Source organism: Euwallacea similis, chromosome 6 (assembly GCF_039881205.1).
Source record: "Euwallacea similis isolate ESF13 chromosome 6, ESF131.1, whole genome shotgun sequence".
Classification (NCBI taxonomy): domain Eukaryota; kingdom Metazoa; phylum Arthropoda; class Insecta; order Coleoptera; family Curculionidae; genus Euwallacea; species Euwallacea similis.
In genome coordinates, this window is record NC_089614.1 from 1,032,983 (window position 1) to 1,046,576 (window position 13,594).

At 33.4% G+C, this 13,594-nt stretch overlaps 2 protein-coding genes across 2 annotated transcripts in view; one reads left to right on the plus strand and one right to left on the minus strand.

The window, feature by feature from the left end:
• LOC136409410 (E3 ubiquitin-protein ligase goliath-like) overlaps positions 1-13,476 on the plus strand; it is a 38,993-nt gene extending 25,517 nt beyond the window's left edge. Inside the window, exons 5-11 of the mRNA XM_066390888.1 lie at positions 539-671; positions 7,260-7,377; positions 7,434-7,505; positions 8,040-8,122; positions 10,442-10,538; positions 11,244-11,393; positions 11,998-13,476. Coding sequence (XP_066246985.1) covers positions 539-671; positions 7,260-7,377; positions 7,434-7,505; positions 8,040-8,122; positions 10,442-10,538; positions 11,244-11,393; positions 11,998-12,222 — 878 coding nt within the window. The 3' untranslated portion in view covers positions 12,223-13,476. The remainder of the gene's footprint in view (positions 1-538; positions 672-7,259; positions 7,378-7,433; positions 7,506-8,039; positions 8,123-10,441; positions 10,539-11,243; positions 11,394-11,997) is intronic.
• Positions 1-13,594, minus strand: part of Tps1 (Trehalose-6-phosphate synthase 1) — a 182,488-nt gene that overhangs the window by 63,937 nt on the left and 104,957 nt on the right. The window lies entirely within an intron of this gene.

The following is a 13,594-nucleotide window of genomic DNA, read 5'->3' on the forward strand; positions in this document are numbered from 1 at the left end:
CCAACTATTATGATAAATCGAGGCTTTTCTGATGGGTTGAGTTAATGCCAAAAGGTTGGCTTTCTAGGGCTTTTGTAATTCCCCATGTCTGGGTCAAGGTTCCCCGTGAGGACCTCCACTACGAACGGCCATTAATACATGGAAAAATAATCAAGAGCGCGAATCATTGTGGCTTTATTCAAAGGTTTTTCTTGCTAAAAAAATCAAGGTGATAGGTGCTAATTTATCGAACAAATTAAAGCAATTAAAACATTTGATCACGAATTTAACGTTTCATTAGTATTGTGCGTAAACAAGGTCAGCTCACCATATATTAACAGTGAACTACCCACATGAAACATATTACCGAAATGATCAAGTTCAAATGCGACAAGAAATTAGTTATTACTTATTGCTGATAACCAATTAAGGAAGTGCATAGGAACAGTAAACGTTAAAATGTGCTAATTATACATCCTGATAGAATTTCCTTTATTACTGCATATAATCATGCGTTGGTGATATCTTGCGATGATTAATGTATGTTTATTTTTTGCAGGAAACATTAGCGCGGTGTTTATCTACAAATGGAAGGGAGAAGAGTTAGCCAAGTTATCGGAAAATGACTCAACTGTGATTGTGCATATTACTATAGCGGGACATTCGGCTTCCAAGACTGTCAACATTAATAGGTAATTACTTAATTAAAATATAATTCAGTAGATATTTTGTGGTGGTATCCAAAAAGGTAGTGGTACTGTGGTACCAATCGATAAACAATTGAAATAACTCGTCTAAACAATTATTTATTAATAATAATAAAAATGGATTGTTTATTGAAATGTCTAATTGTTTTCACTGTGCTACCACTATCCATCGCGAGATGCAAAATCCTGCTTCCAGAACATACAGCTGTCATTGTTTATCGCTTGTGTTTAGATAGAAACAAAAAATATTACCACACTATAATCCTGCCACTGGGAGTGGGAAGAGTATAATTTTCAGCAGGCTCTGGCTAGATGGCTGGCAAGCTCTGGCGAGACGCAATCGCTCAGTGTTAATATTCTTGTTTAAGATATTTAATGGAGGAGCGTTATTTCATTTAAATAATTGTGCGAGTATTATTACAAAATTATAAGTGGGGCAAATTCTAAAATTAAAAGCGAAATTCTGAAATTGCTGTCGAAAACAAAATGGTAAATTCAGCATTGAATTCTGAGGATGATATTTAACTTATACTTGAGTAACATTCAATTTAACCTAAAGCGCATCTTGCAATTTAAGGTTAATTATTAAATAACAAATCATCTCTCGAATTAGCAAGTAAAATAGGTCTATCGGGGGGCATCTAATATCAATTAATAATGAATATGCTCTTGAAATTCATGTTATTTCCTTGTTCGCCACGATTACGTAAATCTTATCGCCCAATCCTTGAAACACTGATTAATCAAAATACATTAATTAAAGACGACATAGCCAATATTAATTATACATATTAGATTAAATTGATCACAGATTTGTAACCTCGAACTTAAATAATATTATTTTGAACAGTTATTTTTGGATGCCATAAAAAACCCATAAATAACTGTTTCCTCTATATAGGGTATTCCCTAAATGTACGGCACAACTTTAAGGGAATATATATATATATATACAGGGTGGGCCACGAGTAACGCCTCGGAATTTCATGACAAAGCCAAGAGATTTTTTAACCGTTTCTTTTTTGAGGTGTATACAGACTAAGTAGAGCTATATTTTAAAATTATTTTCAAAGTATACAGAGTTTCCGAAACACATGTAATTGGTCAAAGTTGCATTTTTTTAAATGGGATCCCCTGTATATTATATAATTTTTGAACTCAACTATTAAAATAAAATTAAGTTATATTAAGGTTTATGGTATCTAACTCTAGCAGTTTTTGAAATAATTAAGTTTTTGTCAAAATACAAGATAATTTTCAACAATCTCTCATCCCATATTTAAATTTTTAAAACAAAATTTTAATAGGAAGCCATCAAGGGACCAAATTTTGTACTGCAAGTTTCAAAAAGTCGGCGAATTGTACAGGGTGTTCTAAAAATAGCGCCAAATTCGTTCAACTTTTAACTATTAATAACTTCTTTAATTTAAATGGGACACCCGGTATGTTGTGTTACTGTCAAATGCCAAATTTACTTATCTATCGAATATTTGAAAATGTTGAAAATTATCTTGTATTTTGACAAAAACTTAATTATTTCAAAAACTGCTAGAGTTAGATACCATAAACCTTAATATAACTTAATTTTATTTTAATAGTTGAGTTCAAAAATTATATAATATACAGGGGATCTCATTTTAAAAAATGCAACTTTGACCAATTACATGTGTTTGGGACACTCTGTATACTTTGAAAATAATTTTAAAATATAGCTCTAGTTAGTCTGTATACACCTCAAAAAAGAAACGGTTAAAAAATCTCTTGGCTTTGTCATGAAATTCCGAGGCGTTACTCGTGGCCCATCCTGTATATATATATACCGGGCATTTCAAATTCGACCCTCACCAATGGGATCTGGGAAATTAGAAAAGATACGAAGAAGTTTAAATAGGGACAAAATTGCGTAATCGATCAAATGCCGTTTTCAAAATTTAATCTTTCCGGGAACTTCCGAATATATCCGAAAAAAACTAAAAATTGGAGATATCGCTTTTATCTTTTTAGCGTTATTTAACAAGGAATCCCAAAACCACAAGCACATTTTCATTTCCACTTTTTCTCAGCTATACGATGACGTTTTCAGATTTGCCATCTGACTATTTTTCTGTTGAAAAATCCAATGTGGAATTCATAAGAAAAAAATAAAATTGATGATGGTAGCCGGAAGACGAAACTTCGGATGGCAAATCTGAAAATGTCATCATATGGCTGAGAAAAAGTGGCAATGAAAATCTGCTGGTAGTTTCAGCCTTCCTTGTCAAATAGCACTAAAAAAATAAAAACGAAATCTCCAATTTTTACTTTTTTTCAGATATCTTCGGAAGTACTCAGGAAATTCAAATTTTGAAAACGGCATTTGGTCAAACGCTAAATTATGCAATTTTGCCCTCATTTAAACTACTTCGTACCTCCTCTAGTTTCCGAGATCCCAATGGTGAGGGTCGAATTTGAAATGTCCTGCATATAGTAAGAAAGAAAATAAGTTCCTATAAGCCTTTTCAAACAAATTCATCTTTTGCTTCGTTTCCGAGATTGAAAATTGAAATTCTTTATAGTAAAATTCAAAATAAAAAAAATGAAAGAATTGCAAATCGGGTTTCTCATATTATTGTTGGATCGAATCAGTTCCAACTACTCCCGCTTTTTCCGCAACGGATTTACAATTTTCTTTAATTATTCAGGAGGATTAGTTACTTCATGTGAAAATTCGTCGGCGTAGAGTGTATGCATCTCCAACTATAAAAAAAATGAAAAAGTTCAAAATGATTTTATTCGTGTTATTGTTGTATGGAATCAGCCCCCAGTACGCGCTCTTCTCGACGTGCAAGAGTTTAGAATTTAATTTTAATCTCGAAAGCGAAGCGAGATGCGAAAAAAAAATAAAGGAACAGAAAAGTCGTATTCGCTAAAATAGCCGATTTGTTAAATTCGATATCCTGTATTTCTGTTTTTTTTCCTTAGTTTGGCCGAAGAAATGCCCCCTTAATGTTGCACTGTACATTTAGGAAACACCCTGTATCCGTCTGGCAGATTGTTTATTCCAAGACCAGGATTGTCACACGCTTCTTATAACTTTATTGCGATAATATTAGATGTGTATTTAAACAATTGATACTGCCGAATATTGTTATGATCCCACATTATCACTTCATCGTAAACCTTCGTAAAAAGTTTCCCTCTCCCATGTATTTACTGTCTAAATTAATACAAAAAGCAAACAATTTCGCATATGCTTAAAATTTAATTCCAACAAAATCTGTGGAAAAACGCACTATAGATCCAGTTGTATAGCGCACATGCGACTAAGAGGGATATAAGATAAAAAGATGTTTATTACGTTCTTTCCAAATTATCAGTAGTCTCGTCAAAGTGTATATGATAAGTAGTGGTACTTAGCAGTGGTTCACATATGGATAATGCATTTTCAGATGTCGTCAAGTAAGTTAGGAACTAAACATAATATGTAGAAGATATTAACATATGGTCAATCTCCACACGTGAAGCCAAACTCCTGTGCATATAGAACTGATAACAAACCGCGATTCAACAAACTCGCATCAAGTTGGTGTTATTCATACTCGTCTTATTTGCACAATTATAACATTTCTTTGAATCTTCGCGGAAATCGGTCGAGGGTTACTGACTGTCTCAGTTTAGATAAAACTATAAACAAATATTTTTCGGAGGCATGTTCGAAAGACCTCTCAAAAGCAACTCCCAAAAGCCGTTTTTGGTCATTTCAATTGTGCATCAACCCAGCAATCTTTGCCATTGACATTGCCAGAATTCGACGATAATAGAAAACGAAATCAACCCTGAACTTTACCCATTTATTCACTATCTCAGCGTAATTTACCTCAGGCAATTATTTCCTTACTGTTGTAATCACTTTCTTACTAAGTTCTTTTTTGCAATTTAAATTTAAAGAGACAAATAGGTTACATTAGAAAAAAATCTGATTTTATAAGTAAGCTCATTTCCATAACAGCTCAAGCATACCATAGTATCTCCAGTGCTTGATTATTAATTCACGTAATGGCTCAATATCCTCCGATTTAGATAGGAACAAGGCTGTACATTTGCAGATTCCTCCGGTTGTTTGCCAGACAGGAAATCGTTGCTACATTTAGGTTCTATAATGGTTTTGCATTATTTTATAACGTTCACCTTGGGATAGTTTAATTACGTTCACAGGTGACCCCTTTAATGGAATTTCCATTGAGAATGATATTCGCTGTAGGTTCGATCGTGGTCCGAGTGCGGTTTTAAGGTTTTGAGGCCATTGTTTATAATAGCTACTTTTACTCGCGATAAAAAAAGAAACAATGGACCTGCTTTCATGCGACACAACATGTTACTTCCTACATTTTGAGCATAATTAGAATTTTATTCGACTAAAGTAGTTCTCTCACTCTCCGCCTGGTCAATAATACATTTTTTTTCTTTCTGCAGTCTTTTCATTTAACATACCAAACGCTGAAACGCAATATTATATACACGCTAATTAAAACATTTCCTAAAGTTCAGCGCTAAGAGACATTCACGAAATGGAAGTATTAAAAGCCGTTTAATATGTTTTCGCTCATGCAATAGGGAAATATCAAGATTGAGCAAATATTTACAAAAGGAGGTTAAATATAGGTTTATAGGTCATTTAACTTTCCATATACTGCTTTTAGGGTGGCTCGATTTCTAATTCTTAAACATATTGACTTAATGATTAACGCAGAGATTGGAGCGGTTTTTAAGAAAACTCTTTGAGGGTTTTGCCGTAATGAAGGGAAAAGCAAAGGGAAGAATCCATCTCAGAAACCGGAGAGTATACGGGGTGTTCCATTAACAATTTACCCCACATCTAATTTCTTTATTTTTGACATTAGAAAAAAGGTTAAAACGGGGACGCGCCTTCGTTTTAGGAGCAGAACTTAAAAACGGCCTCATTGCCCTTCCTCGCGTGATTCACCCCCTCACGACACATTACCTTCCTTATTTTAAAAGGAGCTCTCTAATTTTTTTTACATTTTTGGATTCCTGGTTAAATTTTAAGGTCAGTTCATGTAAGGTGTCTTATCTTTAAAATTTCCAGGTTCCGAGTTATTCTGGAAAATTTGAAAATTTTGACAACTGCAAGGTCCCACTGACGTCGGTGTCGTTCTCTAATCGCTGCGAATTTCGGAATCGATCTTTTAGAGAGGATCTATTAAACTACCTTTTCGCATATTTGAATTTAAGAAAAAGTTTTTCACAACCCTGGAAATACGCCTTCAAATTTGCATTATTTCAAACGTCAATAACTTGTTTATTTCAAGCGAAACGTCTCAATTTTCTCGACGGCATCGTGTTCAGAATTCAAAAATCTACAACTTTTATTAACATGGCTCTATCAATAAGCTCAGCCGTTTCTAAGTTCGCGAAAATTGCCCCCTTTTATGGGTAAAGTCTAAATGTTGCTGATGACGTCATGAATGACGTCACCAAATATTGACATTTGATTAAAAAAAAGGAAAAAAAACGATGATTTGAAAACTTTTAAAATACATTTTTGTACAGTTTAATATTTGTATTCGTCAAAATCGCAATATCGTTTATTCTCAAAAAGAGGAACAGGATATGTTTCAAACTTATTTTGAATTTGATAAACAACTAAAAAAATGTATTAGGATGTATCACGAAAGATTTTTCATTCGTTATACACCTAGATTTTTGAATTCCGAACACGATGCCAGCGAGAAAGTTGGGTCATTCTATTTGAAATAAACAAGCTATTGACGTTTGAAATCATGAAAATTTGGAGCATATTTTGGGGGTGTGGAAGACTTTTTCTCAAATTCAAATGCGTCAAACCATAGCTTATTAGGTTCTCTCTTAGCCTTAAAAGGCCGGTTCCAAAATTCGGAGCGGTTAAGGAACAACACCGATTTCCGTGGGTCCTTGCAACTGTCAAAATGTTCACCATTTCCAGAATAATTCGAAAACGTTAAATTTTAAAGATAAAACACCCTACATAAACTAACCTTAAAACATAACGAGAAATTAAAAAATGCCAAAAAAATTGGAAAGTTTCATTTAAAATAAGGAAGTTTATGCCACGTGCAGGGGAATGGGCAATGCGACGGAGGCATTATTAAGTTCTACTCCTAAAATGAAGGGTTTGATCCTGTTATCTAATATTTAAAAAAAAAACGGAAATTAGGTGGGGAGTAAATTGTTAATGGGACACCCTGTATTAGCAACGTATTTCAAGAGCTTCTGCATTCGCTATTGTGTCAAGAAACATTCCCATTGCAATAATATCAAATTTAATCGGTTTTATTATGTCTAGCAGATTGTGTAACCAAGAAACAATAATAATCCAATTTAAAATTTACGGAATAAGGTAGAAACTGCAAGGCGAAACCAAATAATAATATGTAGTAGCGGTAATTATATTATTATTTCATATTTCAATGAGTAATTATGCAACAAGTAATAATTTCAAGGCGAAATGGGTTATATGCCTGTACTACCTACTCTTATCTTGGGAATAAGATGCTCATTATCTAACTTCTATTTATTTTTTCATTTTCATTTTAGGACCTCCGTGCTCTTCGTGTCCATAACTTTCATAGTTCTTATGATAATATCCTTGACATGGCTGGTGTTCTACTATGTGCAGAGGTTTAGGTACATCAGAACCAAGGATAAATTAACAGTAAGTGTTGGCTTTGGTGTGTGATAATATTGGGATATGAATGTTTGATTTTTTAGAGGAAACTTGGAAACGCAGCCAAAAAGGCCTTGTCTAAAATTCCTACGAAGAGTCTTAAGGCTGATGATAAGGTAAGCAATAATTTGCATCTTTCAGCTAGTTTACGTGAAATGCTGATGAAGATTTTTCCTTCCTCTTTTACCGAATTAGGGCCGCTCCGGCCCAAAAGCAAAAGCACATATAATCAAACCTTGATTTTTTTCTCTAAGAAATCCTACTAGTTGTACCTTCAACTTTGACATTTTTAAGCGTAATGCCTAAAACAACCCTCTATACTCAATTACCAACAAATTGGAGGCTTCAGAAACTCCCACTAAATTACGGTTGTTTAGAGTTTCACTTTAATATTTATGTTTAATGATATACCCTCAAATCTCCCTACAAATATCCACTGGGAGAAGCGGGATTTGAGGGACATTTTCCTTTCCGGAAATTCTAATTCGAAAGTACCTACCACGACTTTGCAAGGCTAAGCACTATAATAATAGCACTACGTTGTAATAAATAAAATTTCTCTGCACTCCACAGGACTTCGGGGAAAGTTAAATAATAATCATTATTAAAGGTCACAGAATTTCACAATAATTTACCTTTGTGCTTTTCAGGAAATACAAGGAGACGGAGAGTGTTGCGCTGTTTGCATAGAACCGTATAAATTAAGCGACACGTTAAGAATTTTACCTTGTGGGTAAGTAGTTGTTTATGTTGGTAAAAACTGCATTTCCTGTATCATAATGGTGTCCAAACTAGAATAAGCTGAGACTAATTTATGTCTTCATGTTAAGTAGGTGCTAGACCACACATTGCGTCCTCTCAAACCGCAAATAAGACATGGCTTGGTCTTTTAATGAAACCAGGCGTGTACGAGCTGACCTTAAATTTGAAATGCTAATTTACTTGCTCATATTTCCTTATTTTTTGTTTTGTCTGCCTGCACAAAAGGATTGTTGTTATTCGACATTTAAACTGCGTCTTTGTGTCTCATATACATGCAGGTTTCCTACCGAGAAACTAAATGTTTATAACTTGAGGCTCATACGAAATTTACAAATTTCTGAATATGAATTAATATTGATTAAACGATCAGTCACAGATAAAGCGATATCTGAGCAATTTCTAATGTCGATACGATAGCCATGTGGATGTGACGACTATTTTAATGTAGTCACCTGATTGTATGTAAATTGATTATATTGTGCGGAAATTGTCATAGCAAGGCGAACAAAGAACTCTAATTATTATTGATATACTACCTTGACCTTAGTAGAAAATGTTGTCTATCGCATTAATTAACGCATCTAAAAATATTTAGGGTGTTCCTGAAATAACTGTACCAGGCTTGATCAAAAATTGCTTAACAAAAAATAAATCACGTTTTTTCGAAATACTTACTATATAAACGCTTTTTCGATTGTAACTAATTTTAGAACTAAGAATTATTACAGAAATGTGTAGAAATACTAAAAATTTCGCGTGATTTGTAAATAAAAATTTGCATTTTTGTTACCTCTTGTATGAATTACTTTAATTTTTTCTCTGCCACTAGTTTACTTTGTTTTGAAACTTTTTTGTCTCTTGTAAAATTTTCGCTAGACAAAGTTTCTCTACCAAAAATTGATTTACGCACCTTGCAATTCATCTTAGTCGGAAGGAAAATATGAAAAAGTTTTAATTCTAAATAACTACCAATTCAGTTTACTTTTATAACAAATGTTCAAAATGGTGAACGTTTCAAAAAAGTTATCTGTACTTTGGGCATTGTGTCGGGCTTTTTTTAACATTGCTTGCACAACAACGATGAATTGCAAGGTATTGTAAATAATTTTTTTGTAGAGAAGTTGTATGTCTGGAGAAAATTTTACAAGGGACAAAAAGTTTCAAAATCAAGTCAGTTTATGGCGGAGAAAAAATTTAAGTCATTTGATAATAAAAACACAAATTTTATTTACGAACCACGCGAAATTTTTAATATTTTTACTTATTAAAAAACGATCTCGCTTACGTCAAAACACACCAATTTATATAATAACTCTTAGTTTCAAAATTAGTAAAAATCGATAAAAGTATTTAGTAACTATTTCGAAAAAACAATACTAATTTGAGAACTTTGGTACCCTGCAGCGTCTAAACGAACCAATATTGTATATGTAGGTAAGCTTGCCTAGAACGCCTTATTTTTGGTTCAGAAGTTTTTGATCAAGCATTGTACAGTCATTTCAAGGACACCCCGTATATGTATGTATACAGGGAGAGATATCACGTGAGGTTGCTGACTGATTGAACATAGACAGATTCTAATAAAACTTAAGTCAGATGTCTGTATAGGTATGCCAGAGAATAAATACCGTTTTAAATGTAATTAAAGTTTGATCAAATATAAAGAATAGTGATACAAAAATATGTATGGAGAAGTTTTTAAAGCAAGATACAGGATATTAAAGTTTGAAGAATTTTTCAGTTTCTGCTTTTTAGAACTTTTTCTGTGGTTGGAAAAGTCGACAGGATGATCCTGGAAATTCTGGACTTTAAAACTGGGGTAAAAACTCCAGTTTTTACTCAAATTTGCTCATTTTTAAAAACCAACATAAAGTTACTTATACTCCGAATTTCAGCTAATTATATCACGAACTCAAGGAGCTATGAAACAAACGTTTAGAAATTGAAAACTTTAATCAAAGAATTTCTCTAACAAAGCATTTACATAATATTATGTTCGGTCAATGTTCTTCATATATTTTGTCAAGATTGTGTACAACTAAATTTACTTATTTATGGCACACCCTGTATAGAAATAAAGTAGGTTCGTAGAGACTACGTTTTAAAATTAATTGAGGTTAGTTTGTGCAATACAGAGTGATTAAAAAAAATTACTTATTTACCAAACTGCTACTTTTTCTTAGAGAATATCATAGATTTTAGATCTTGACATAAGAAAAATAGTTAAATTAAGTCTCCATACCTATAATATCTATTCAATGCCAGTTAACTAATAAATTCTTTATTTCAGCCACGAATTCCATAAGAATTGCATCGACCCTTGGCTTCTGGAGCACCGAACTTGTCCAATGTGCAAAATGGACATCTTAAAACACTACGGCTTTGTGGTCAGTAACGTCATCTTCAACCCAGATACCTATCTGTTCTAGATGTGTAGAGAAGCTAGTAGAACTATCGCTAGAACTTATAGATTAATAGAACGTAGGCGCAATGGTGACTTCACCTATTTTGAGGTGTCATCCCGCCAATTCCTAATTCTCGCTGTGATAATTTTACTGTATAGTGCACCACATACTACACAATCGACACCTCACACTGCCATTGGTTTCTTTTCATGCTGGAGACTTTGGTTTTTCGCGGTGGAGGTAATGACCTATTTATAATTCTTGTATTATAGCTTGATGGTGTGGTTGATGTCCGGTACTAACGTGCGTTCCTGGACTGAATATTAACAAAAGGTTTATTGCAGGCATGGGAAAGTTTATATACGTACCTACTTAGGTGCAATAAATTAACATGCGGTTTTTATTGCTTTAACGGTATGGCTTTATCATCTGTTATAAGATTAAGGTAAACGCAAGCGTATCACCTAAAGCTTTAGTTCCATGCAAGTCCCTGCCTTCCTTGTATTAATATAATAGATAAACTCAATTTCTCCTGCATTTATTATATTGGCTAACTTAAGTCTTTACTACGGCACATATTGTTCTTAAACTTTAATTACTAAAACTGTAACGGAAATCGTGTTTGTTTTCTTATTACACTAACCTGTTTTTTTTTAATTTCGCTGTAATTTCGAATCACTTTTACAGTTCACTGGAAGTCAAGAGAGCATCTTGCAAGTAGATGGTCTTGAAGATCATATTATTGAAAATTCCAACGTCAGCCAGCCCTTGAGCCCTCGGCGAGGGAGTATAAGTCCATTGCCGGAGATTAGAGCTATAGTCATAACTAATCAACAGGTGGGTAAATAAACTACTGGCGAAACAAAACGTACTAAGCGAATCTATAAAATATGCTTAAAAGCAAATTATTTAAGTTATAAATATTATGGCCTCTTGAATAACAAACTAGTTAAAAATGTTACTTTTCCTAAGGTATTGTGTACAGCCCATCCCCTGTTAACTTTTGAGTATGTCCAGTCCGGGTTGATTCCTATATCACAAGGAAGATTAATAAAAAAAGTGTAATAATTCTCCCAAAAAAACAATTTTTTAGGACATCTTTTTTTTTATAATTAAATTCATGAACTGTAATTTAAACCTCCGCCATTCTATCAAGATTTTTTTCAACAATTACACGCGATACTTGTATATTGTGGTTTCATTTCACAAATATTTTCTAATTTTCAAAAAATTATCTTGTATTACTGTACTTGAAGCTTTGGAAGTGCAGGAATGAATCTGCGAGATCGTTTTCCTTGAAAAAAAAACAATAAATCTTTTACATTTTGAAGCTGCAAATTTCTTATTAAAAATAATAGTGGTAACATTTCCATAGTGGTACTGTCCATTCTTTTACATTCATTACCGTTCCTGGTTAATAGTAAACATTTTAATTTTCTAGAGGCGCTGTACCTTCGACATCTCCGGCGACGAAGACAGCAGCAGAGCGTCCACGCCCAACGAGATGACCCCTAGTTTACCCCCAAGAAACCAATTCCCTCCTTCGACGTCTATTTCCGAAACGACGTCGTCATCGCAACGTCCTGATCTATGTGTGACGTGTGGAGCGCCGCGAGAACCCCCCCAATCTACAGCAGTCACCATTGAGAGTTGTGAGCAGGAATGAGACCATATTATCATGTGATCTATTTCGTTGCTAGTCAAAAGGTTTGAGTAGTTGAGTTGGCGCTTGAAGACAATGAAGAATCGGGAGCAGCATTGTTCAGTGCAATTTGTGAGTTATTATACAGATTAATGGGAGTGATGAGCAGGCAGGATGAGTGAGACATATTTCTCTATAGGTGCAATAGCTGATGAGGGGCAAAAATGACCTAGTTATAACAATATTTTTGTATAAACGACTGAAAATGAAAAACCTTTAGTATCTGAACTGGATTACACGTGTAAATTTTCCTTAATTCAATTAGTGTCACACAAGTAGATTAATAATCTTCACCTGGGGTTGTGCAGTTAAAGGAGCTTTAATCCTTATGTCGAACTAGAAGCGTTTTCCTGCATTGAGAATAAAGCCAACTAACACCTGGCAAAAAATAAGGAAAAACCCGGGTACTTGTACCTTAACTATGACTTATTAAAACTTGTATGTATTTCCTATCTATACTAATAGCTTAATTCTTTTTTAATATCTACTTGTTTACTCTTTTTGGTTTACCTAAAACTCCCTATTTATCAGTCATTCTATGGCTTTCACCACCCATATAATTTAACCGTTTTTGTCCACAGCACGTATAATTATTTGACTGCCTTCTCCCTAATTTGTGATATTATTACTAGTTTACTTATAATTATTTGTAGTATCTGTCCGTTTGGACGAACATTTAGTGGTGCTTTATACTTAAAACTAGTTTGTAAGAAATAGGTACGTTAACATCGTTGAATAATAAATTATTAAGACATTAACAAATTATTATTCCATCAGTAATACATTTGATACCTTTAGTGAACTCATACATCACAAAGTACCTATTCATGTTACTGGCTTTTACTCTCATTGGATTTTTATTACACAAATCTGTATATTATAACATAAGTGCATATACAACCAATTAAATTCTTCAGGATCCCAGATAATAATTGTTGAGTTGTTTGGTGCATTGCAAATAGCTTTAATTATATCATAATTATTTAGTTTGTATACGATTTTACCATTTCAGCCGTACTTAATCAAACTAAAAAAAGGTTTTACCTTGACAAAATGGTTTCTTGTTTTCCGCAAAACGTGTGCCTTGAAAATCTTTTTTGGAATTTTGGTGTTGAAAGGCCTTGTATTTGCGAGGTTTGTTATTGTAATGAAGTAAGGCTGTAGATACGTGAAGCTATCTTTAAGACGACTGAGTACAATAAAATAACGTTACTTTAATGTCGAAGTGTTTTAATTAATACCCATTTTGGCTAATCAAGTTACAAGTTCAAAAATAATTTAGCCCTAAAGTTCAAATATATGATTTAATTCATTTTAACTATTTCATTTCTGAATT